General features: G+C 37.3%; 1 protein-coding gene across 1 annotated transcript in view; it reads left to right on the top strand.

Moving 5' to 3' along the window:
• The first annotated feature begins 558 nt into the window (after positions 1-558).
• The window catches only part of LOC140171488 (uncharacterized), a 43,651-nt gene continuing 16,797 nt past the window's right edge, over positions 559-27,412 (top strand). Inside the window, 10 exon segments of the mRNA XM_072194760.1 lie at positions 559-585; positions 3,896-4,006; positions 5,632-5,672; positions 6,273-6,347; positions 23,458-23,521; positions 24,010-24,144; positions 25,292-25,382; positions 26,398-26,448; positions 26,451-26,491; positions 27,168-27,286. Of these exon segments, the coding sequence (XP_072050861.1) occupies positions 559-585; positions 3,896-4,006; positions 5,632-5,672; positions 6,273-6,347; positions 23,458-23,521; positions 24,010-24,144; positions 25,292-25,382; positions 26,398-26,448; positions 26,451-26,491; positions 27,168-27,286 (755 nt within the window).

Genomic DNA, 27,412 nt, shown 5'->3' with positions numbered 1-27,412 from the left:
CTACTGAAGATAGTTCATATATCCAACTTGCTATCTACTGAAGATAGTCCATGTCCAACTTGCTATCTACTGAAGATAGTCCATATGTCCAACTTGCTATCTACTGACTTGCTATCCACTGTATAGTCCACATATATAACTTCCTATCTACTGAAGATAGTCAATATATATCCACCCTGCTATCTACTGAAGATAGTCCATATATCCAAATTACTATCTACTGAAGATAGTAAATATGTCCAACTTGCTATATACTGAAGATAGTGAATGTGTTCAACTTGCTATCTACTGAAGATAATAAATATGTACTACTTGCTATCTACTGAAGATAGTTAATATATCCAACTTGCTATATCTACTGAAGATAGTCCATGTCCAACTTGCTATCTACTGAAGATAGTCCATATGTCCAACTTGCTATCTACTGACTTGCTATCCACTGTATAGTCCATATATAACTTCCTATCTACTGAAGATAGTCAATATAATTATATCCACGCTGCTATCTACTGAAGATAGTAAATATATCCAAATTGCTATCTACTGAAGATAGTAAATATGTCCAACTTGCTTCTAATGAAGATAGTAAATATGTACAACGTGCTATCTACTGAAGATAATAAATATGTACAGAGTGATATCTACTGAATATACCGTAAAACCTTGTCTACAAGCATATATATGCCTCTAAACGGGGTTTTTTTTAATGCAAGAGACGAGAGGCAGAAACTCTCCACAAAAACATTATTTGGAGTTTGAACAACTATATTACTGATATAGGCGACTGTACAAACACGTATTATTGTAAGACCAATCTATTGTAATGTATTTGTGGAGGGTATTTGCCTTTCGTCTCTTTCGTCAAAAAATACCTCGTTTAGAGGCATATATGCTTGTAGACGGAATTCTACGGTAGTTTGTTAAAAACTTCTGAAAAAATGCCCAACTTGCAATCTACTGTCCATATGTCCAGCTTGGTATCTACTGAAGATGGTCCATGCATATATGTTCAGCTTGCTCTATTGAAGCATTGAAGATAGTTCATATATCCAACTTGCTATCTACTGAAGATAGTCAATATATATCCACCCTTCTATCTTATGAAAATAGTCCACATAGCCAACTTGCTATCTACTGAAGATAATCCATATATCAAACTTGCTATCTACTGAAGATAATCCATATGTTCAACTTGCTATCTGCTAAAGATTGTCCGTTTTATATAATACGTAAAGGTATAGGAGGCGTTGCGTACGAGTATAACACGTTTAAACGGTTTATAGAAGGGCTTAAGTTGGTTTTTTTTCCAGTGCATACCAGTGAAAAAGGCCTGCATGTTACTTAAAAAAATGTCCAAACTTGGCCAAACCTGTACAATATTGCATTGCCTGTTAAAGTTGCGCAAAGGCTGGTAACATTTTGCAAAGTTGCAGAAAGTTGACAATTAATATGGCAATATTGTATATCAATTAAGGTCCAAATTATACAGGATACTTAACAATATGGCCACTTTTTTCAAAATGTTAAACCCTTTAAACTAGATTGGATAAGCCAGGGGGCTAGTGTAAGTTCACGTTTTGCATGCATTATGATGTAAGCGATAAATATATTTCGGAAAAGGTTTACTTTTTGGAAATTTGGCACCCTCGCTAAAAAAAACCTGGGTATAGCCTAGGCCTATTATAGGCGTATAATACGCCCCTGCCATGCCCTCGCTGATGAAAAATGAAGTTCCATCTGCTAAATTCCGAGCAGGAATTATTTCTTTTATTTGGCTCGACAGCTTTTAAAAATTAAAATCACACTTGATATTGTTCATATATAATTGAAATTAAAAAAAACCGTGAAAAAGCTCGAAAACACACCCTTAAAATCAAACAGATATCCATCCAGAACTATCCAGATTACAATCCACACAGAGCTTCACTGAAATCTTTCCTTGAAATTGAATAAATTCAATCTGATTTGGATCAAATGTAACCATATATGGCATGAACGTATCAACTCGCCTTTTTTTTCACGAAATCTCTTCTTCCGTGTAAATTTATGCCCGTCACTTTACGCGCATTCGTATCCCAATCTTTTTATATATCTTTATTTAATACTATGAGGTGTGTGACGTGATCATATCGTCATAGCATATGATCGCCCGTAAAAACGTCAGTATAGTTCTGTAATCTGTATATCGGAATATTTTAACGGTATTAATATTTCGCGATTTTATCTGATCTGATTATTTTCACGGTTTATTTTATTCGCGGTCTCAAAAACAGCTGCACATTGAACTTGTTGAAGCCTATTTTGGGTTTAAAATATTTCTGCGTGAAATCAATCGTTAAAAGCGCGAAAATGTACCCCTCACAAAAATTTTCCGATATAGAATATTAGTTTCATCATTGAAGTAAGTTCTCCCTTTCTGCTCGAATATGTACGTCACCCCCGGGACGTTAGTATTGTGATAATGCCCATTGTTGAATTGATTACTGAATGTTTAAAGCAACGAACATGCCGGCCTATCAGTGTTAAATTCTTTGAATGTCCCGTTCAGAGATGATTTATCTTGAGATAACTTGGATAACTTAAGAAAACAAAAGAAAAATTAGTGTTTAAATTGAAATCGGATCGTAAAAGAAGTGACAAAGTTGCTCAATTGTTACTACCGTAAAGCATGTAGAGTAGGCCTATAGTTTGCGCATGCAGGGGTTAACTTTAGTGATCATCGATTACGTTGCGTTGGGTGAGAAAGGGCATTTTTATTTATTTTTAAACCCTGATACCTGATACTCAAATGCTAATGCTAATGCTAAACATTATGATGATACGATGTTTTGATGTGATAGGCCAATCAATCAACCAATCAGTTATCGATATAGGCCCCTATTTAGTATTTTATGATGAACGTTAGCCTATATCAGCAGTTAGGGCCTAATAGGCAATACATGTAGGCATAGGCTAAATAGCCTACGAGCTATCTTCAGTAGATAGCAAGTTGTACATAGGCCTATCATCAGCTATCTTCAGTTGTTGGTGCTAGGACCTACGGTGCAGGTGCTATCTTGCCCCAATCTTGAGTAACTTGAAACATCAATCGATCGATGGCAATCAATCGATCAAACAATCAATCAAACAATCAACATATCAACCAATCAAATCGATCATCACATTCAATCACCATAGGCCTATATCAATATCAATATCAATCAATCAATTAATTAATTGTTGTCATCATTTGCATAATTTTATTTTTCTTAAGATTTTTTATTTTAGTAGGCCTACTAGTTTTTGTATCACAAAATATTAATCAACTGGCCTAGGCATATCACTTTTCAGTTTATAGCAAGTCAAAGTCCGGGATCAAAGTACAAAATATTATCAAAGAAGAAAGAAAATCGCTTCATGTAGCTACATGAGCTTACATGGTTCAGCTGTCATTTTGAATGTCACTATGCAATTAGGTCAAGTTTTTTTCTTTTTTTTTCTTTTCTTTTTTTAAAACTATTTTATGTGCCTAACAAAGTTGGATCTGTGCCATATGACATAATGACAGTCATGTCATGTGCTCATGTGCCAATTCCATATTAATTATCACATTAAAATAATTCGCAATTATACTACATCAACTAAGCCGGCTGACTCGGGAAACCCCCTTCAAAATACCAAGAAACTTACTGCGGTTTGTTGTGAATACTGACTCAGGTGTTGGGGAAACACCCCTGCACCGCAATGATTTCTTCCCATTCCCGGCATTATTGACCAATCAAAGCCCGCCATTCAGTCACATGACCGGCTGCTTCGGGTGCATTTCTTTGTACAGCTTGTACACACAGAGCGAATGTGAAATGTATTATTTTTCCTAAAATGACAGTTATTTAACTAGATTTGTTAAATTATACAGACAGACGGATGGAGTGAAGATCGGAGAAGTATTCGATGGCGAAAAGAATTGAGATTAAATAGTCCGGCAGGGACAGAATCGGCGGTTTATTCGTGGCCACTACAGCACACGGTACAGTATTATTTTTATACTATAGCGTGTGTACGTGTGTACGCGTGTTGTATACAATTCCGTAGCCAGCGTGCATAGACTTGTGACATTTAAATTTTGGGATTTTGTATAGTGTACAGTGTAAACGCGGTATAATACCGTTCTGGAATTCTACTACATGTATGATCTTATGGCTAGTGTTGTGCCAATGGTTAATGTCATCCATCATGTCTATGGATGCGTGTTTTGGGCTTTTGTTCTTGTTGATTTCACATGTTTGTACGCATGAATGATTGTCAACTGATTTGTTCTTGTTGCTAAATTTGTGTGATGTCTTTCATGAGTGTTTAGTCTGTTTATAGTGTACTGACTGTGTCTATGTACTGACTGTATACTGTATGTATGATCATGATGTGTACAAAGTGTAGATTGTACTCGGTGGTTGTTGTCCTCCAAAAATAGATCAACAATGCAATATCATGTACACTCGGTTTCAGAGAACTCGAACGGTAGTCCATGATGGCGGATGGCCCAGTAATGCGAGCGCCCTCCAGTCCGTGGGGGTACATACAATTACAAGGGGCAGCAGTCCGCAGCACCCCTGGAAGCTCCTGTCCTAGGTTTGATGCATGCTTTTTCACATGTGGACAAATAATTACTGCACAGCCCTTACCTGTTTGTGCTGTACAGTAATACATGTGCATCGTGTACTGATTGTCGGAATTATGGAATATTTAGAAATACTTGCAGAAGTTGCAGTCTGCAATTCTGGTGTTTCCTGGATTCACAGTGATGCCTGTGATAGATCTACATGTAAGAGAATGTTTGTAATGTATACGCTACAATTTCTAGCATTTTCTGCCATGATGATAGTGGTTTTTTTTCTGTACCATAAATCCGTTGCAGTACACTATTTAATGAAAGACGGAGGTATAATTAGACTAAATCACGCCTAAGTTCTAACGCCAGAGCAAAGGGGTGCCATGATTGGTTGGTTGCTGACCTGCATTTTCTGTTTAGTTGTCAGAATTTTAGATGAGAACTAGTCTTTTTATCTCTGTCTTTAATTATACATCATTTAGGTATGCCAGGCAAACCTTAGTTAACACATAATTTGCTAGTCAGCCAAATTCGCCGACAATGTCAATGCATATTTACATAGAAAAAGAACTGGCCGGTCAAGGAAACCTACATAAATGTGTTTTCTATACTTCACTTGACCCAAATATATTCATGATTTTTTATGGTGATAAGACCAATCGCACATGGAATTTTAGAGGGATTTTGATAGCAGTTCCATTAAAAAAAGCTGCTATCATAATGAGACTAAGAAGAAAAGGTTTTCAGTTTTGGCTTTGTTTACTCAAGGGCTTATAAAATGATGCAGTTTGATGGCAAATTTGAATTCACCTAGCATACCTACATCAATAGACGATCAGGTGAACTAGAGATGTGACACAGGGGCAAATATTTGTTGGTACATAAAAAGGGGGCAAGTATCAAGTACCCCCCAACATAATTATTACCCGTCCCTTGACTTCATGCTTTTACAACTGTAGTGATTTCTCACAAAAAAACACGACATTGATGCCTGTTTTAATATTATGAATTTTTTTCCTTTTCAATTTCATAATTTTGTTTCACAGGACAAGAGTGATGGAGCTAAAGAAATTGTTGACACCATCAAGTGAGTAACCTTTTTGTCAACTTTGTTTAAAATTAATTTTTTTGCAAAAATGCAATGAAAAAGTTACTACATGTGAGTTTGTGTGATACATAGCAGTTGTTGCAATGTGAGACATAGCCAGAGGCGTGCACCGACTACCCGACCAGGGAGGTGACGCATAATTAGTTGCTCTCTGTGCTCCGCTCGAAATACTGGGCAAAAGGTTCAAAATACCGCAAAAATAATACCTTCAATTGGTATTGGTAATATCTACAAATTTTTGTTCTAATTTTGGCCCATTTTGTTTTTTGCATTGAAATTGCATTTGTTGCTAGTGATAGTATCACTGCATACTGCGAAGCTGGTTTAACTAGTTACTAATGAAAAAAATAAAATTTTAGATATATATTTTTGTGACAAATAGTAGTCGGCCTATAATATTTCGGCTATGGCTTATTTTGTTGATTTCTCTAACATGTTTTGATGGATTTCAATGGGACACAATCATCCTTGGGTACATTGACACGCAGTGATGTCAACAGGTGTTGTAAGGTCAAAGGTCATCTAGGGGGTCACTTGCAAAATTTACTAATCTACTTGTTTTTTTGTTTTTTTTTACAGGTGGGTTTGTGACGACATCCCTGAGCTGCAGTTGGCTATGAAGAATAATGTCCTCAAAGATTATGACCCCAACTGGTAAGTTTGTAACAGGATTGGGATGAGACCCTTTTTAGGAAATTCTTGTTCACAAAATATGGTGTTTACAGTTAATTAGTGTGCATACTGACTCAACTGAGTCGACTCTGTTATACTGTTATTTTTGCAAGTGCCCATTTAGGGATGCCATTTGGGGAGCGGAAGGAGCTCTGTGCTCTGCCCATATGTGGTTGCTAAAAAATATGCAAATATAAGGCGGCAATTTACATAATTTATGCACAAATCATTGCAAATTATTAACGGAGCTTGTTACCAAATCATCTCAAGATCTGTCGGGCATATGGTAGCGTTGTAAAGTGTAAAGTTTTAAAACGTTGAGTTTGACTCATTTTTAAGGACCCCTAGAAATGAAAGTACTCAAGATACAGTTTTCAGCAAGTTCCCTTCACACTTGCTGATGTGTAATTTATGTGTATGCCCTGTTCATCATGTGAAATAACCAGGGCATGGCAGGCTCATGTGAATGTGATGGCATGCAGCTTGTTCCACAAATGAACTGCTTAAGAATACAAACTCTGATGGCAAGTGTACACTTTTGTAGCGATGAGCTAAAATTACAAAGTATGTACCGTGTAGTTCAAATATGGTACATTAATGGGGATCAGGATCATCAGGTCAGATCAGCAACTGATGTAAGTTCATATGATTCAGTGAACTTACTAATTTACATGTAAATACTCTGTAGACTATATGTATCGTATCTTGAAAATGAAAGTTTTCCTTAAAAACCTTAGTGAGGATTGTCACTGAATTTGAAATGAAATGCTTCAATCTGAGAACACTGAGTGCATCTAGTCATACCCTGGCTGGCTATGCCCAATGTTTACAAACATTGACAGACAACTGGCAAAACTAAACTGTAACTTGTGGAGACATCTGTATGGTGATACTACATTGTCTTGTAATGCAGTGTTTGGAATAGTATGTATCTGTATCTGTCGTTGAACGTACAATCACCATCTCTGGTTGTCGACACGTTGGGGGTGGGTCATGTGCAAAGTTGCAGTTAATTAAATATTGAAGTGGGCCTTTGAAGTCAGCGCCTTGATGTTGATGGTTTCTAGCTTGATCTTGAAGGTTTTGACGCGGGTGCGGTGCGTGAGGTCCTGGTCGAGTTGGTTCCATTCGCGAATAGTCTTTGGATGTAGCAGAATACACAATGAGTTATCAGTTCTGTGTTTTTCATGGTTACTTATTTTTTACTCCCAACAAAATTTGTTTTCTTTGTTGTCCAAACTTGTTGTCTTGCTTGCTAAACTTGTTGTCTTGCTACTTTGGACCTGCCACTATAATCCATCCATTTTACTTCCTCGAAACAGTAGCGTTCAATGCGGCGCAGTTGACTGCTCCCTACACATACACCGCCTTTGTCGTGTGTGTATCACACATGGACGCGACTGTCCAGGGCAGGCATGATAATTTTCTTGCTTTTGCAGGATTCCCTGCTTTTTGTGGTCCAAATTTCCGCACTTTCTTTTAATTTCAGCCCATTTTTGGCCTTTTTAGCCTCATTTCACACATCTTTTCAGGCTTTTTCAAACTTTTTTTTCATAGATAGGCCTAATCGTTCTCATGCCTGGTCCAGGGTCAGAATTTTGTTTTGCAGTGCGAGAATCAATATTGATTCTTGCAAAATAAATTTGCAGGAATCATTTGATTCTTGCAAATCAATTACCGTACAAAAGTTAATTTGCAAGAATTAACTTTGATTCATGCAAATCTTTGCGAGAATCGATTCTCGGATTCTTGCCGAAATTCTGACCCTGCTGTCTTGAGGTCCAAGCCAAATAGATTCGCTAACTTGTACATCCCCACTGTAACATTTATGAAGAAATTTTAAATCATTTTGAAAATAATATACATGTGTATGTACTTCAGGCCTGGTGCCCACACTCTTCACATTAGAAACTGAAACTGGTTGCATCAATTTCTCAGAAACTTACACAATTTGTTCATATATATGAGGTATCCCTTATAAGAGTTTGCTACTATCGCATGATAATTCTAGATAGCAAAACAGGATCCGATACCTCCAGGTTAGATGAGATTTGTGGAAAAAAAGAAATGTGGGAACAATATTCTGGGAACGTTTTTTAATATTAATAAGATTATGAAGTACATGTTGTTTGACAGCCTTGCATCTTCAATCAAACACCCACCATTCATCTTAAAATATAAATTTTCTCAAAACTGTTGTCGTGGTTTCTGACAGATTTTGAATTTTGAAGTACTAAACAAAAAGAGCATATAGTACATATTTATTTACCAACTTGGATGTTTGGAAATAAGGAAAACACAGACAATACGTAGATGCAGAGGGGCAAGAGACAACAAATGTAGACACACTCAAACAGCTGACATTTCGAGCAGATAAACTACGGTACTCTTTTTCAGGGATCCTCAACTGGCGGCAAGCATGCCACTTCTTGCGCATTTTCGCATTCCAAACGGCGCACAGTTGCAAATTTATGTCCAAGGAGAGCCCATCGTAAGCATTATATAAAACAGCTAAAATCCAATCCAGGGGGCTGGGGGCGCTGCCCCTGGACCGCCACTGGGTAGGTACACTATTTACCCACCTTGAGCGACAAGCAAACATGGCAGACTGACTGCTTATGTTCTGTTCTACATCATTAGAAATACATGTATCTGTTAACAGTCCTGACTCAAAATATACGGGGCTAAGGGCGATTCGCTGCAAAATACACCCCCACCCCCAGTGAAAAATGGCAATAAGTAATAGAATATGTTCAAAACAGCCCTTGTCATCAAAAAGAAATCATTTGAGCTCTGCCAGCCTGCCAGGTACGGAAAGTACTTGCATTCAAAGAATAAATGAGGTGTATGGTCATGTGGAACAGAAGTGAAGCAGGCTCAGAAATTCTGTGAAAATCCGGAGGATCCAATTCTCAGAGATTCTCCTAAAACTGATTTGTGTGAATTATGTAATAATTCTGATTCCTGTGACCCTGTTTAATAACTGGTGAGAATATAATGTCTTTAGGGGATTGATTTTCGAGAGGAGGTGGATATTAGAAACTAAATCTTAGAATGCCAGAGGGAGTTAGCTTGATGTAAAGATTGATTGGTGTGGGAAGGTTTTTTTTGTCTGATTCTCTCATCTGCAATGATTTGTGACAAGGTGGGATGAAGTAATCTTTATTTTCTATGATGGAGAGGATAATAATTATGATACATGTCTTAGGGGTGGATTGATGGCGATATAATGAAATAGGATGATAAATGTCTTACGGGTGGATTGATGCAAGAACTGTTGTTTCATGGTCAAGTGTCTTTTGTGGGTGGGAGGTTGGTTGATTTCCTTTTTGTATTTGGTGAAAGGTTGACAACATAATGAATGAGCTGTAGTTGATGTCTGAATTATTTGAAGGGGCGGATTGCTGCCAATCTGTGTTTTAGGGTCAATACAGAGGGGTCAATCTAGTTGGCATGGGTTTAAATTCTTCGTAGGTGTGATTTACAATTTTTCTACCAAGGTAATTAAACAGTTTCAATCAAGTTATGTAAATTTACCTCCAGGGAGAGGAAGGGGTGGGTGTTCTGACCATGGTAGGGTAGAAAGTATGGATGCTTATCATCTTACACCTCCCACAATGCATTTCTTCCATTTCAATTTTGTGTACTGATTTGCTATCTAGTGTAACATGGGTCGATAATGACAAAAACCACTTGTAAGTGAACGGAGCACATCCAGATCTTATAAAATATGTTTATAACTTCATGTTTAGCCAGACTACATTTTGTATTCTCAATCTCATATATGAAAGCAAAGGAGACAGGTCTTTGCAGAGTAATAGGGGTGTCATTTGATGTAATGAGGTCATGCATCATGTTTTTCGCTTGGTGCTCCGGTTTTTCCTCCTGCATCATAAAGTGGGTCTTCCCATATCCCTGCCCCGTCATATTCGGTTGGCAGTGCTTTGCCTGGTTTCGGCTGAATGTTATGAATTAAATGGCTCTCAAGATATCAGGACAAATGTATAGCCTGGCCTTTTACCTGAAATATTGGTGGGAGGCAGCTGACATTTGAAAGGGAAGATACCAACTAACATTTTGGTTTCAAACAAAATAAATTGGAGTGCAGTGAATAATGAAAAATTCACTTTTTTTTTCAGGGCCCAATTTCGAACTAACATTATTTTCAGCCCCCCCTTTTTTGGCCATGAAAAATGTATCTTGTCAACCCTGTAGAAAAAAATGTAAACTCATGTTCTACGAGAAAAATTAAGGTGATTTTTTTAAAGGCCCCCCTTCAGAGGAATAAAAAATTTCAGGCCCCCGTTACAAGTGTTTGAATGGTCCCTTAGGTTCTAGAGGTGACCTCCTCTTCCTTGTCACTGCATATCTAAATTTCCCTGAAATGGATCAAACACCTATTACTGCATGTTACTTGAATGTATCAATATCGTCAGCACTTGAATGCTTTCAAAATGTCAACAGTTCAAATGCATTCAGAAAATGTCATTTGATGCTCAAACTATTCGTAAGACCTAATTCCGTGTAAAACATCTACAATACAACGCCTCCTATACAGCTGTTCTAGTACTACGTGTACTACTACTACTACAGGTACATAGTACCGGTTGTAAATGTCAAATGTTCAAGTCATTCATTTGTTAACTTGCTAATTACATGATTTATAATTGATTTAGTTCATTCAGAAAAAATGTCCTTGTTGCAGCTCTAACTATTCATTCACTAGACCTAATTCAGTTTAAAATGTGTGTAGCCTATTATAGCTTCTACATTTAATTGCACGTCGCCCTATTACAGAACACGCCTAACTGTTATTAACTATATTATGCACATAGTATATCAGCTGTTACTACTACTACTACTACTACTACTACAGTAAGTACTTACTGTAGTTACCGGTTACAAATGTCAAGGTTCAAGTTCATTCATACAGTGTGTGTTTGTTTATTTGGTCATTTCCAGTTGTATATTTTGTTTCATGGCTTCCTCGTTAGCTGTGCTCGGTACCCTTCTCTCAGTGATTTTAAGCAAAAGTTTTTTTGTTCAGAAAATTTTAAAAAAAGGAAAAAAGAATTAGCCTAATTGATATATTTTCTGACTATTCAGATAAGTGCAATTATTCTCAGTGTTACGGAACCCCCTGGGAACAAAGTTGCCTTACCTAACACAGCGTTTCTGAAAATTGCCTTCACCTACAGCATTTCTGATTGGTTTATTTGTGAGATCTGAGTGACCAATTAGAATACAGCTTGTAAATTTTTAGTGCAATCCTGATGCTTACCATGTTTGCTGATTGGCTCAATAAATAATACATCAGCCTTCTTGTTGCCAATCAACAGGTAGCATTTATGGGAGGGTCTCATGAAACCTGAAATGCACTTTCTGTATAATTTTAGAATCTAGTCATCCAGTGGTTTGTGTGCCACGTGCATACATGTAAAGCTTACAAAATGGGTGGCAGGCAGGGATGTGCAAAACGAGCCAAGCGTGAAACATTCACCATAATAGGAGTTACCGGTTTGGAATGTCATGTAAACAATGGCGCTTCATTCATTCAGTCATTCATTACCGGTACTTGTGCACTGTCACAATCGAGTTGGTCCATTGAAAGAATGAAAATAACTTCCTGAATGAAGTGAAAGACAAACTAATGAATGAAAAGGGGGAGGATATATCCTATTGTGACGACCATGACATTTGCGGTGTAAACAAGACTGATGGCATGCAATTACAATCATATAATTACAGTTGATAATGATACGATATTTCCTGTACAATATGAGTTAATGGTTATTTGTTTTATTTGATAACGAAAATGTGATCTTCTACTTCTAGTATTAATATTTTTGTATAGTTTAGAGAGACCCATTTTTGACCATTTTCAAAAATCCCCGCACCCTTGAAAGATGCCTTGGCACAAGTCATGAGGTGTTCACAGCAGGGTCTCTTGGGTGACAAAATTTATGATCTGTGTAACATGCTAAATGCACAAGAGAGTTTTTAAAAATTGACAATCAGCGTGTTTATACTGAGCACCTCGCATTACCGCGAATTCACCTTCACCAGCATTTCAATCCTCTCGCATTCACCGGTCGCTTTCTACTGGGCTGAAAATGCAGGGTAACGATTCTCTATACGCATCGTTAATACGAGGGAAGGCAGAAGTCTCGAAAAACTTTTCGTAACCTTAGGGTCAGATTCAGGTCACTCGCGGAGATATTTCATGTTGTTCTTTAGGGATTTTTGCAGTTGCTGCATGGTGTGGTGGCTTCTGAGCTGAATTGTTGCATTACAGCTTCCGTCATATTTTTATTAGCATCAGCATTGCGCCTAGTCTTCCCATCTAAAACCTTCCTCACGACCATGTCTTGCCACTAATAAAATTAGAAACACAACCATATCGTTCGACCAAATAATAGACGCTGTATCAGACCCTTTTCCTTTTCAGACATGATTTAGGAGCTACCACGGTCAAGTAGAAATTATAGCAATTATAGAAAGATGAAATTATAGCAATTTAAAATATATTATCGGTGTCAGATCGTGAGAATGAACCACACACACCACATGAACTCACACAAATATTCGATCTGGTATGACCCCTTGCTTACGAGACTTCCGGTATCACTCGCAAATCGTCACCCGATCTGTTTCCACTGCAAACGTTACCTCAGATATTACCGCTATTAACCACCTCAAAAGGTGGTTGACGGATTCACTCGCATCACCGCACATTCGCCTTCACCCGTATTGTTTCTGCTGGGGCCGTTACCTCGATTCCCTCGCAAAGGCTCGCATCACCCCGAATTCACTCGCATTCACCCGCATTCGTTTGCTCAGTAGAAACAGGCTGAATGTGGCTCAAAATATGCTAAGGTGTCATATTATAGCCATATATTTTGACATCTTTTTTTAAAAATAATAATTATAGAAATGGAATATTTGCTAGTTTAGTGGCAAGTTTAGGTAGTAAAGACATAGCATACACAATTTAAGTAAAATCCTTTCACTCTAAATAATAAAAAAAATAAAAATAGCTGTAAAAATGCCTATTTTTACACTTTTATTTGTAACATGCCAAGAGACGCCATTTTTCAACAGCTTTTAATTTTTTTTATGGATCCTTATAGAAATTCATGTGACCTGTTTCCCAAAATGGTGCAGTAAACCAATCAAAAAAACAGAAAGAGGCATTATGAATTATAAGTTAACAGATCAAAAAAAGGATTTAAAAGTTTGCCTTGCGTATGTTACTATTGTCTGTCAAACTTTTGATTGATTTTGAAGTCCCTCAGTTTTTTATAAACAAAGACTTGAAGCATAAACTAAAGGGTAAATCTATTGTAAATAACTTCATTTCTCCATATTATAATCAATTTGTAAGTGGCTGCCATCTTTTTGAACATATAACAATTTTAAATTTTTCTTGAAATGTCTGTCAAATAGTAACATACGCAAGACGGTGCTGTAATTCCTGCTAAACTAGGGTGATACAGCTAATTATGCTACATGACATAGCATTTAGCTCCACCTAGCTTTGTGGCACTATCACTTTGTGAGGAGAAGCTTTTTGATGACACAATCCATTGTTAAGTGTTGTCTGTCAAACATTTGTACTAAGTAACATACGCAAGATTTGTATGTGTCTGTCAAAAGTAACATACTTAATACGCTTAAAAAAATTAAAAATCACTTGATGTTCACATTATGATGATAGTTTAGAGTTTATAAAAGTGTTTTAAAACATGTGATTTATAAACTGCATGTGATCTTTATTCAATTTCCCATCTTGAACTACTGTTTTTGCCAAATTATTATTCTGTATGTTACATTTGACAGACATCTTATGTATGTTATGGCTTGACAGACACACATATTTTATTTATAACAATTTATCCTCCTTATTGTAATATTTGGACACATTTTTTTCCACAATCAGTTGCTGTAGGTCCTACACCTAAATAACCACAAAATACCTTATGTAATACTTTATAAATTTTTATTTGATTGCAGAAAATCATCAAAATTGTGTCTGTCAAATATAACGTCGTACGCAAGGGCTAGCAAATTAAATTTGTGAAGTAAATGGTCTATAACTTATCTTTCTTTTAGTGTATTATGAACGATATATGTGCATACTATAATTTAAACCTGGTTGGAGACCAAAAGAAAAGAGCTGGAAAAATAATTGTGTGTTACACTTTTATGACACCTTAGCTTATTTTGAGCCATGTACATGTACTGTATACATGTACATTGTGTAATATGTATAGGGAATGGCTGAAAATTACTTAACGTCCATGATTGTTTGCAAAGAGATATAATCAACACCCATGATCCCAGAGGCAACGCCATAGATACATTGTATATTTTTGCAGAAAATATTGCATTATTTCAAGAGCTGAACCACAGATCCTGGAAAGAGATCTGTGTTTCAACAGACTTGTTTTCCAGGATATTTCAACAATGAAAAAAAAACCCTGCAATAAAGTTACTACAGATCTCTCAAATTTGCAAAATCATGTTGTTGAAAATGTGCTCACATTGTAACGCAATGCAAGCGAAAACATCCTATCGAGGGTAAATTTTTGGCTATTCCAGTTGAAACCCACACTACCCCTGTGTAAGATTTTGGAAATATCTTCCACAGTGGGAGTATGTTTTTCAAATGTAACTGGTTAGGGTTAATCATTTTGTAACCCATACTCCCCCTGTATTATGGCTTTACATGTACCTATATCACACAACTGGAGTGAGTTTTTCAAATGGAAGATACCCAATTGTTTATTGTATTCAAAACTCATGCTCCCTCTGTGGAAGACTTTAGCTAAATCTTCCACAGGGGTGGTATGGATTTTAAATGGAACAGCCCATTTAATATCCTAGTTGGTATATGAAACTTGAAAATTAATGTCTCTCTACTATCGTAGTAGCTAGTGGCTACGTACATGGTGACACCAAGGCCAATGTGGCAGAAGAACAGCCTACAAGTAGAGGTTCATATCCTAAACTTCCTTGATGTATTATCACATTTCCTGGAAAGAGTAGCCCACTCCAGAGACTAGAGCGCAAGCGACCTTAATCCCGTGCGGCTAGTAGCGATGATTGTTTAGTACTAGACTAGACTGAAAATCTCATACTTGTCTTATTTTTTGTTGCGATTTTATTTCACGTGTGACATGTATGATGTAAATCGTGGTCGTGCTGAAGTTCAATGGTTGACTTGTCTGTGTTCTATCCTGCCCAATCCTGTTATGTCTTCACTTGTTTTACGAGAAAAATTGAGTAAATCTTTCTCGTAAAACGATGTAAAAACACACAAATGAGGATAGTATAGAACGTGACAACTACAAGTGGAAGTTGTGAGAAATGACAGCAGACTTGTATTTGTGTGGAGGAGATGTGATGCTGATGGAGATGTCTTGGAAAGCGAGTAAAAATATGTATCTTGTTATCCGTGTGTTTTTTTCTATTGTTTTATGAGTAAAAATTGAGTAAATCTTTCTCGTAAAATGATGTAAAAACACACAAATATGAGGATAGCATAGAACGTGATAAAGTGGAAGTTGTGAGAAATGACAGCAGACGTGACTTTTTGTGGACTGTGGAGTAGATGTGATGCTAAAGGAGATGTCTCGGAGAGTATCATCATATAGAAGCAAGCGAGTAAAAATAAGTATCTTGTCAATGGCGTAGCGTCATAGCTGGCATGTGCCCCCAATTGATCTGAACTTTAAAAAAATCCCATAGGAATATTGCAGAAAAACGGCTTGTGCACCAATATGATGACGCCACTGTATCTTGTTACAGGTGGTTGATGATTTTAAGAAATTATATTAGCAGTGCTGGGTCGCTGGCTGAAGTAAAGAGCCTTGAAATAAGCGGACTGGAACCAGGAGCCATTTCTTTTTGAGCATTGCTCCTGGTTCACTGGGATATTACAAGGACCAGGAGCAATTTCTGAAGAAACAGGAGCAATTTCTGAAGAAACAGGAGCAATTTTCAAATGGTATATTCCTTTTCTGCATATAAACAGCCTACCATCAGCACTACTGCATCAAGTGCAAAATTGGAACCAGGAGCAATTTGTTTTAGAAAATTGCTCCTGTGTCCTGGTTCATGTGAATTTTACAAAGACCAGGAGTATGAGTTTTTGTACCCAAATTTTCAACGGTCATTCAATGAATGTGCAAATGTATTGGGGTTAAAGAACTGTGCCTCTGATTAGATGAGTATCTTGTGGATCCTAGTGATTCTGGGCAGTTCACAGATAAATAGCCGAGTCATGGCGAAAAACAAGATTTTAGTCAATGTTTTGTTTTTCAGTTGTCATTGACAAAACTTATTAACTACCGAAGAGGAAGTTACCCAAGTTCCTATTTCGGGTTTGCACTTGAAGGGAAATGGTGCAAAGTTGAATTGGTAAATGGACTTCCTAGTATGTTTGTAGCTGCTCTTCATTGGATCTGGGTTAAGAATGTGTGTTTGACACACCCAATTTTAGAGGAGCAACCATGGAAACGGGACCGGAAAACAACAAGGAAATACTACAATAATAACATCAATATACCGTAACTACATTAATAATAAGAGGCAAAGCACCAGAGCGGGAAAATTATCTGGGAAAATTTCACTTCAAATAGCATTTTAGAAGTCTTAATTTCTCATTTTTGTATTTCTTTCATCAGGATGCAAAATTTCCCTCCAAATTCCAAAACGTCCCTGGAAAGAGCTTTAAGATTCTACATTTTTCGAATTCTCCAGGCTTACAAAAGTAACAAAACACAGTATTAGGCTAGAGACATACCATTTTATTTATTTTTTTTTTTGGGGGGCCATGGGAGTTTGGGTCGGGCGGAATTCAGAATAGGATTTGGTTTTTAAAATGCTTACAAACTCTATTTATACGTGGATAAGAAATTTACATGCACTTGGCAAAAAAGATTGACTTCAGACGAGAGTTAAAAATAACTCAATATAATCATAACCAAGGGTAGTATGTGTAATGTGCCAAGTTATTTTTAACTTTGAAATTGAAATCATGTTGTTAATTTCCCCTTCTGCGTATGTGTCATTGCTAAACGCCACGTGACATTGCAGTTTCGGGTCACACACTGTACTAGTAATGTTAGGCCGACAAAACTTTTTTTGTTTGCAAAATTAATGCTTGTATTTACCGATTATTTTGAAGGAAATCCTTGATTAAAATGTCATACCGCAGTCTAGAATGCTAGACTGTCTATATTTTTTAAAGGTGTGGGTTGGACATGTGGTTCCATTCCCAACTCCTTTTTGTCACACAACAGGTGGATGTTCAGCATCCGGGGGGGGGGGGGTCCCATCTTTGGATTGGGTGGGGTGTGTGGTTGGGATTCTGGAAAACTACCAAACTTTAAACCAAATATGATTTTAAAAACAAACCAAAATTATACACATTTTTGGAAAATCTTCACAAATCTGGCTAAAAAACAATGGAAAATTGGCATTTTTTCGAGAAAGATTTTAAAACATACACCTTTCTTAATGGAATTTTCATGAAATTGAGGGCCACTGAGTGGCAAGTGTACTCCCATGCCCCCATAGCGACTGATTGGGTGGGGTGTGTGGTTGGGATTCTGGAAAACTACCAAACTTTAAACCAAATATGATTTTAAAAACAAACCAAAATTATACACATTTTTGGAAAATCTTCACAAATCTGGCTAAAAAACAATGGAAAATTGGCATTTTTTCGAGAAAGATTTTAAAACATACACCTTTCTTAAGGGATCTAAAATGAGCGTTTATTATGCTTTTGACAGTATTTTTTGTGGGACATGAGAGCACCTCAGACCTATCGAATTGCATTCTGAATACTGAAGCATGTCTTTCTGATATCAAATAATTTTCATTTTTTGAAAATCACAATATAATACATTTTACGACAAATTATAAAAATTTGATATTTTTCAAATTTTGATATATAACAGTCCTCGAAGTAAATTATATAAATCTAATGACATATTCTTAAAGTGTATGTAGCAGGGAGGAAAAGCCGACGGTCAATTGAAAATTTTGACCTTTCATATTGAAGATATGGATTTTTTTCCCAAATAGACCTAATTTTTTTGGGTGTTTTGGGAAAAAAATCCATATCTTCAATACTGAAAGGTCAAAATTTTCAATTGATCGTCGGCTTTTCATCCCACCTACATACACTTTAAGTATAAATCATCAGATTTATAAATTTTACTGAGTACTGTTAAATATCAAAAATATCAATTTTTAATGATTTGCCATAAAATGTGTTACATTGCAATTTCAAAAATCAAAATTATTTGATATCAGAATGACATTCTTCGTATTCAGAATGCAATTGACATGTCTGATGTGCTCTAATGTCCCACAATAAATACTGTCCAAACGCTCATACCCCAGCCCTTAATGGAATTTTCATGAAATTGAGGGCCACTGAGTGGCAAGTGTATTCCCATGCCCCCATAGCCACTGTGGTTTCTGATCACATGATCTGCCCAGTTTATAACACTGGCTTTGAACCAGTGACCATGGCATGCTAGAACCTAATACCTAGTAAAGGACTTTTGGGGGTCATCTTCCACTGTTAAAGGACAGACCCTATATTGAGTGCTTTCATGAAAATAAACGACCAGTGAAATTTTAAGTTGAACTTGTACTTGAGCCAGGGCATAAATGTTTTGAGTTGTCCCCACTTCCCTATGAGGTATTTCCTCTCCTGCTATTAATAGATTGCCTGTCTCACTCTAGTTTAGACAATGAATATTTTGATGGACCGGTATTTTCATGCGACATAATATTCCGTAGTGGTGAATGAGTGGCTACTTTGCGGCCAAACCATGCACAGGGTTGGAATATTTATGGGTTATAAATGAAGTGCTGATTTTTTTAGGGAAAATTCTTATTAAAAATGAAGAAAACAATTAGTTTTGTGAAAAAAGTAGTGTTTCCAAGTTGATATTCTCTGATTTCTGATGAACTCATTGTGATTGTAATAGAACCCTGAACTAAAGAAAGGGGGGTGGAGGTGAAAATGGGGTCATACAGTCTGTAATCTCCATCTTGATCAACAGAGGGCTCACTTCAAGGTGTATAAATTTAGCTATTACTATTTACCAGCTTTCTTTCGCATTCTTTGTCGGTTTGGGATTCTGATTGACCTCCAGACACCAGAGATGTCGTCATTTGACGTCAGTACGCCTCAGGCCGATGCGCACATCGTTTAGCGAGCATCGTTACTGCGCATTGCAAGCAGTGTTGTAGTCGAGTCCTCGTCATCCGAGTCCGAGTCTGAGTCCGAGTCCTTGGTGTCCGAGTCCAAGTCCGAGTCCGAGTCCCTGCCAATTTCTGATGTCCGAGTCCGAGTCCGAGTCCGAGTCCTCAATGTTCGAGTCCGAGTCCGAGTCCGAGTCCTTATGTATCAAATTCAAGCATCGGGGTTTTCACCAATACTTTATCAACATAGGCCTATACTTAACCAGAATTTTAGTTCTATATTATTTTCTTGTAAATACATAATTTGCTTGTCCCACCTAGCATGCCTAGAATTGTTTTGGGGCTGTGCAATAATTATGCAGAGCCTGGGGAGGGATGAATTAGCAAAAAAATACTTATCCCCTCTCGCCCTGCCAAAAATTGCTTCCCCGGCCTGCCATAAATCTTTGCACCCCCATGGCACATGCCATTTTTTGAGATCCTAATTTACAAACCTTAAATGGTTTAGATATATAATGCGAGCGCAGCGAGCAGGAAAATTTGCATGTAAACGTTTCTGTACTGTTTTCTATAAGCGTTTTAGAGCGTTTTCTTTGAAAGGTGCCCCATATGTGCCAAAAATTATTTGTTCCCCCTCTCGGTTTGCCAAATATTAGTTCCACCCGCCAGAAAAATTCTTACCCCAATTTTCCCTTACCCCATGCTCACAATTTTTGCTCAGCCCCTTAGATAGCATACCTTGGAAACAGAGTATCACAGACTCACAGTTAACTTATTAGGCTTGTGTTTTAAAGAGGCAAAAGATGCAATATGACGTCACTACCAAACTTCAGGTGCCAAACGAAGGGGTGTTGGATCTGGCTGTAGGCCTATGCAGTATTATTCCGGGGGTGAGGGACTAACATGTACAGGCAGTGGCGTGGCGTGGGTCATCATATTGAGGAGGGGGCCGGGCACCGGTCTGATGGAGGGGGGGGCAAGCCATTTTTTTTGGCACTTTTACTATGGGATTTTCTAAATGTTGCCATCGACCCCGTGCCCCCATGACGCTACGCCACTGTGTAAAGGTGGTACGGGTATGTGCGGCGGTCAAGAGTCCCTTTTCCAGACTCTCCTGCAGTTCCTTAAGATCCCGATTTGCATCATGCTCCAGTTCATTAAGCCTAACACTCTGAAAATTGTAGCTCTTCAGCTCAAATTTGGAAACATTTTGAATTTGTTAGCTCCAAAGCCTATAATTTCGCCCAATTTTAGTTCACAGACCTCCACAAAAATGTTGAAATTTCAGTTCATCAAGCCCCTATTTTTCCCCCAAATCAGTTCTTAGCTCCCAAAGTTTGGCACCGGACACACACACCTACCAAAATTTAACTTGAGTGCCCCAAGGTATTATTATTCATATATGGTCATTTTCACGGTAAAGGGTGTAACTTTTGATTTTTAGGGTCAAAATTTCAAACCACTTAAATATGTTTCTGTTTACTGAAATCATGCATAGAAGCAACTTAATTTCAAGTAAAATAATGTTTCAAGGCTTAAACCTTTTGATTTCTAATAAAAATTTGACATTTGCATAACATTTTGGTTAAAATCTAAGAAAAAATGTATTTTACATAACCTCAGAAAATTATGACATGAAAGCTGGAATACATGTGAAATACCATTCCAAAGTAAGTCAACAGATATAAGTTAAATTTTATACCATGTTTTGCTATGTTTGTAATTGCAGTTTTGAAAATTTTTAACATCAAGTGTCATTTACAATGGAAATTTCCAAACCTTAAACATATTTTTTAAGTTTTAATTGGGTTCCTAAAATAATTTGAATGTCTAACTTCATGTACAAATACTACTTGATGAAAGGAACCTCCCAGCCAAGTTTCACAGAAATTGGAGTTATTTTTTAGAATTGGCAATTCAAGCGATTTGTGTTTCGGAGGCTTCAGTTAACAACACAGGTGATCATAAAAGTAAAATATTTAGCTAACTACTACAAGTTGACATAAAAAAATAGGTAAAAAACATCACAATTACCAATTTTCATGCTTTGCTTCTAAGTATTGAATTTCAGTTGTGACAAAAATTAAATTATCACAGCAAGTCATTTTTTTTGTTTCGGAGGCTTCATGTTAACAATTGTTAAACATTGCAGAAGTAGTTTTTGAAAACAACAGTGTTGGGATCATCTAAGCTGTTATTTTCTTGTGTGTATTGAATCAATGATTCTATGCGGCAGATATTGTAGATTTATCACACATTAATTTTTTCACCCATTTGTTAAGTATGGTGTTTTTTGCATGTGAAGCCTCCGAAACAGGCTTTTTAAGGTATCAGTATATTTTTCAAACATTAACCATAATGTCAATTGTTTTTTTAATTTATGACATTCTGCACATATCAAGTAATAATTACAATGCAGATATCAGTATGAAACACACCAATTTAGATATGCATAGATGATAATTAAGTTTACTGTTGTTTCGGAGGCTTCATTTGTTTCGGAGGCTTCAATTGTTAACGGAAAGTTTGTATTGGGTCCCATTTTCAAACGGTGATATATATCTCCACGATTTAAAAAACATGTGACTTGAGGATCTAGTTTGCTACATTTTAATAAATAGATTGGATGAGCTCTTTTATTTATATTTGCACAAGCTTGCTGAACAGTTTGTTTCGGAAGCTTAAAAAAAGTTAACGGAAAAACGGCTATTTGAAGTCAAGATTTTATAAAAATTTTAAAAGCTTGCAAATCGCTAATTTTTGTTACCCATTTCAAGTTAAGATAACAACTGTTATGAATCAAGAAGAAGTGAAGAAATAACCAAGAATTATGAACCAAAGCTACACCCACAAAGTTTGTTAACAATTGTTAACGGAAAATGAAGCCTCGAAACGATAAATATCGAAGTCCGGTTCTCAAAAATACAGGGCCGTTCACAATTAAATCTAATGTGGCAGTGTTTATTGAACATATGACTGTACTTTCAGGATAAGAAAAATTATCCATGAACTAACTGAAGAAAACACAGGGTTTTACAAAAATGTTACTGTTTTTTATAGTTTTTCAAAATGGCAATATTAAGTACATTTAAGCCTGCTAAAACTGAACGCAGTAACTCCCAAAGCTGATTATGCTACCCAAGGTAGCTGCTAACTAGATGACTTATGTGGCCAAAAATTATGGAATTCTGTGGCTTTATTAGAACACTACCGATTAAAATGTTAAAAATCCAAAGTTACACCCTTTACCGTGAAAATGACCATATACATTCTAGATTTGCATCTAACAAAGCAGTCATATCAAAACAAACGATCATGATTAAAATCCATTTAACCAATTAAAGATAGGCCTATAACTGAAAACAATCTTGCTTTTTGGTTGTACATTTATTTACAAACTGAATTTATTTGCATGCAAAATTACTTATAGATTAATCATGTGATGTGATCATTGATCAAGTGGAAGTTTACAATGAACAAAAATAAAAGACCTAAAAAGACCCTATTTTGCCGGACTCGAGGAGGACTCGGAGCCGAGTCCCCGAGTCCTTGGGGTCCGAGTCCGAGTCCGAGTCCAAGTCCTTAGCTCCCGAGTCCAAGTCCGAGTCCTTGAAAAAAGGACTCGAGTCCGGACTCGAGTCCGAGTCCGAGTCCCGAGTCCTCCAACACTGATTGCAAGTCCGCATGTCGTCATCTCAGGTGTACGGCCGGGGTGTACGGTACCTCAATCTGCATAGCATCGCATTGCCATGGAGTGAACTGGTTCTTTTTACGCGATGATAAAATACATGTAGGCCTACCTCAGTGATAAAAGTGAGAATTTAATTAAAAACCCATTTTTTTTTCCATTTTGTTATTGCAGTTATGAAAGCATGAGTACGCTATGTGAGAAGTACAACCGAGCCATTGACGCCATCAAGAGTATGGTAAGTTATCAAATGGCTATTCCAGTTGAAATCCATACACCCCCTATGGAAGACATGACTTTAATCACTCACTCAGTCAGAAGGTGTAGATTTCATTTAGGTGGATGGATTTTTAACTGGCATAACCTCCAAGTGAAACAAAGTCAACACGGGTTGTCAAATACTTGCTCGCAGGCTATGGAGGGCCAAACAGATCAAAAAGATCTTTGTTTGAAGGCATACACTGTTTACTGTACACTCTTAGGCTGCTCAAGGGCTGGCCGCTATTAGCTGGCAGGCCGGATCTGCCTGTGAGCTGCCTATTAAGAACTCCCTGCTTTAGAAGTTATTGTTCAGAAGGCAGAATTCCAATTATTGGTATTGGACACAAATTACACTTGTTACAGATACGCAAGTGTATCTGTGATGTTTTGCCCTCACTAAAGAGCACACATATTCAATTTGTAGATCACCTACTATGTACCGTCCTTTGTTGCTTTTATTTTCAGTGGAAGGGGACATCAGTCAACCGGCCCAAGACCCGAGCCACACCCGACCACCTGAAGCACATCATGCAGCAGGTTTACAGCCACGCTATAGACGACCCAGACAAACTTAACGCATACGAACCATTCTCACCAGAGGTAGGTCTCGTCCAGAGGTAAAGTGTGTTTGGCTTATAAATTGGCAAAAATTATTCGGTTACTGCATGCATCAATAAAGTCCCAGCTTACACTTGTGTAGATTCGCATAAGTGTGCGCCAGCCACGCAATACGCAAGGCGGAACTAGCGCAAGTGTGTTCCCCAACTGTGTGCACATGGCATGCCATTCTATATCAATACACAATGTTATTTTTTCGCCAACTATAAGCCAAACAATGTTTAATGACACCTGTGACATATACACACAATTACCATGTACCTGCTCTTTTTAGTTTAAAACAAATGAATATGGGTGTGGTTGTATTATTAAGCAGAGTTGATAAACCGCATATCATGAAGAGTTTCATCGCAAAACGCGATAAGCACCAAGTATATGAAAATTGAGATAACACTTCCAAATTGTCGAGAGATGGCGCGATTTCGTAAAAATAATTTCACTAACTCGCAATATATCCAGCAGTAAACTGGTGCGTAAGTTATTTCATTTTTGCAAAATGCGATAAATGTCACATCTATTTTTAAACACAATTTGGTCTTTTTCTCAAATATGGATTTACCACGTTTTGCGATGAAACTCTTCATATATATTGTGATAGCCTGAAAGAAGATAGAAACAATTTAACTTTCGGGGGCTACGTTTGCGAATGCTCATATTCCCCAATTATTTTTGAGCCACAAGTCTCAAACTAGTTTTCTTTTCATGGGCTACTTATAAGATGTTAAGTTATAACTGTCACTTTTTAACCCGCTTTTAAAACCAAATCTTGTAAATTTGTTGAAAAAAACAATTTTAATAACAATATACAGTTTGCCCATTAAAAATTGAACAGACTTTCTAATAATAGCAGTGCGAAATCACACAATGTGCAAATATGTTAATTTTGTGCGCTTGAAATGTTCCTGTGCAAAGGATGCTCCCGCGCGAAAGTCATTGTACAACATAAATCCCTCACTATGGCACACATGGAAGTCATTGATAGATATCAATAACTCCGCGCGGCGCCTGTGTTCGTATGTGTTTTTATATGAAAAAGTATACTATGATTGTCATATAATGTTTCTGGATCAATAGGCAAGATGTCGCCACAGTCAGTTCCTTACACATGTAAACTTATATCCATTTATAGGTATATGGGGAGACGTCCTATGACCTTGTAGCCCAGATGCTGGAACATGTCGTCGTCAAAGATACAGATTTGTTCATCGATCTCGGTAGTGGTGAGTGTCTATCCTTGGTACATTCAAGGGGTTCTGTAACTTAAAAACCATATCAACCTAAAACCATATCAACCGGTGCAAAACTTCCATCATGATGCTGTGGAGCAGGCGACCACAAGATTTCTCCATGCACAGCAATCTTTGGCAAGTGCGGCTATCTGTTTGTGCCGTCATCATACCCCAGCACACTTTGGATGTAGGTAAAATAGGAGGTGCATGGGTGTCCAGGTCACCTTTTCCCATGAGGTGGTATGTAGAGAACATACCTTCTAGCAGGCTCTTCCTCGGACGGACAAAGGATATGCCCTAGGAATCTCAGCTGGTAATTCCTCAGCTCGGTGTTGGTTGTGTCATATATGATGGTGATTGAGACATGATCTGCCTGTTTACTACTTCGCATAATCCTGTAGCAGGAGGCAGCAAAAGCATTCATTTTGCTTTTCATATCTTGTGATAGCATCCAGGAAATTGGGCTATTCCATTTAAAATCCACACTACCCCTGTGAAAGATTTTGGAAATATTTCCCACGCCTGTTCATAAAAAGTTTTCATAGCCTCCCATCCTAGGAAATCCTATGGTACGTAAGGGGGGGGGGTGGTGGTTAACTAAATAAAAGACAGGCAGGAGGGTGGGATGTCCGGTGAGTGGTCACCAGTGATGCCAACGCCGTAACTTAGATGCCCAATTGGGCTAACTTTGCGATCACTTGCCGCTACTCATAAAAGTATGCTGCAACTGGGAACCTTTGTGTATCTATATAAAGATAACACTCAACAGGATATTAACCCCCTGGACACTATTGGTCATCTAACAGCATTTTTAATTGGTTGATAACTTCAAATGCTCATTTCAATTGCCAATTATGACTAGGCTTAGAACTACTTATGGTCAAACTTGCATTTTATTAATCTTATTAATACCCTCCTTGATTGGTTCAAAATCGGACACAATATTCATTTTGGCCAATCGGCAGGTAGTTCTCATGGTTTAATCCAATCATCTGTTTTCCTACAGGTGTGGGCCAAGTGGTTCTTCAGATTTCAGCGGCTACACCGTGTAAATTGGCTTTGGCATTGAGAAAGCTGAGGTACCTGCTAAATACTCTAAGGTAAGAACTCCACAATCCCCATTTTGGTGTCAGCATTGGAAGGATGGTCATACCAAAACAAGGATTTAAAATAAAAATATGCCAAAGTCGCTGGCCAGAAAACTGATGTGTTATGATATTTACTGCGCTACATGCTGTATTTGGCAGGGGTTTTCGGGCAAGTTTGGGTGACGTATTCGGAACTCAATATCAATGACAGGCATGATCTTGTACATGATTATTACGTGCAAATGCAAAAAGTATTGCTTAAACAAGTTTTAAAGCCATTCCCCACTTAATTGTTAAGCACAGAAACAAAAATATAAAAACATAAAAACAAAATGGCGGTGAGTCAGCAGGCAAGGTGGCTTGCCATGGTCTACTGGAAAGCGTTGTAATTTATAGGCCTATTTTGTAAATTATTTACTTTTTATCAATTTACAAGTGCCTATGGATAATATTATTTTTTTATAAAAACAATGTAAGCGATCTGGGTCGTGAATAAAATGAACAGGCATTTCTATTGTTTGTCAAGACCAATTTAAGATATCCTTTTGGGCTCTTTTTTTTTTTTTAAAGCAGTGGGGCTTTAGGGGTCAGGTTGACTCTTGGACATTAAAATTTGAAAAAACAAGGAGGTCGGACCCCGTTAATTTTGTTCCCAACTCTAACCCTGGTATATCTTTGTTATCCTCAGTTAATGGAGAGAGAATTCAAACGTTGGATGGCTTGGTATGGTAAAGAGTACAGTCCGTATCATCTGATAAAGGGCGACTTTTTAACCAAAGAAATGCAACAGAAAATAAGTGAAGCAAAGTAAGTGTTTCTATTTTATTCTAGTATTTTTCTTTTTTAAATTGATGACAGCATGAATTTTTGTAAATGTAAGTGAATAAAGTAATTAGTAATATACAGACAATTCACCAACTGGCAAAGTCTCAG

This window comes from Amphiura filiformis, chromosome 2, assembly GCF_039555335.1.
Source record: "Amphiura filiformis chromosome 2, Afil_fr2py, whole genome shotgun sequence".
NCBI classification, from domain to species: Eukaryota; Metazoa; Echinodermata; class Ophiuroidea; order Amphilepidida; family Amphiuridae; genus Amphiura; species Amphiura filiformis.
The sequence above is the reverse complement of the archived record's forward strand: the minus strand, read 5'-3'. Positions and strand labels throughout refer to the sequence as shown.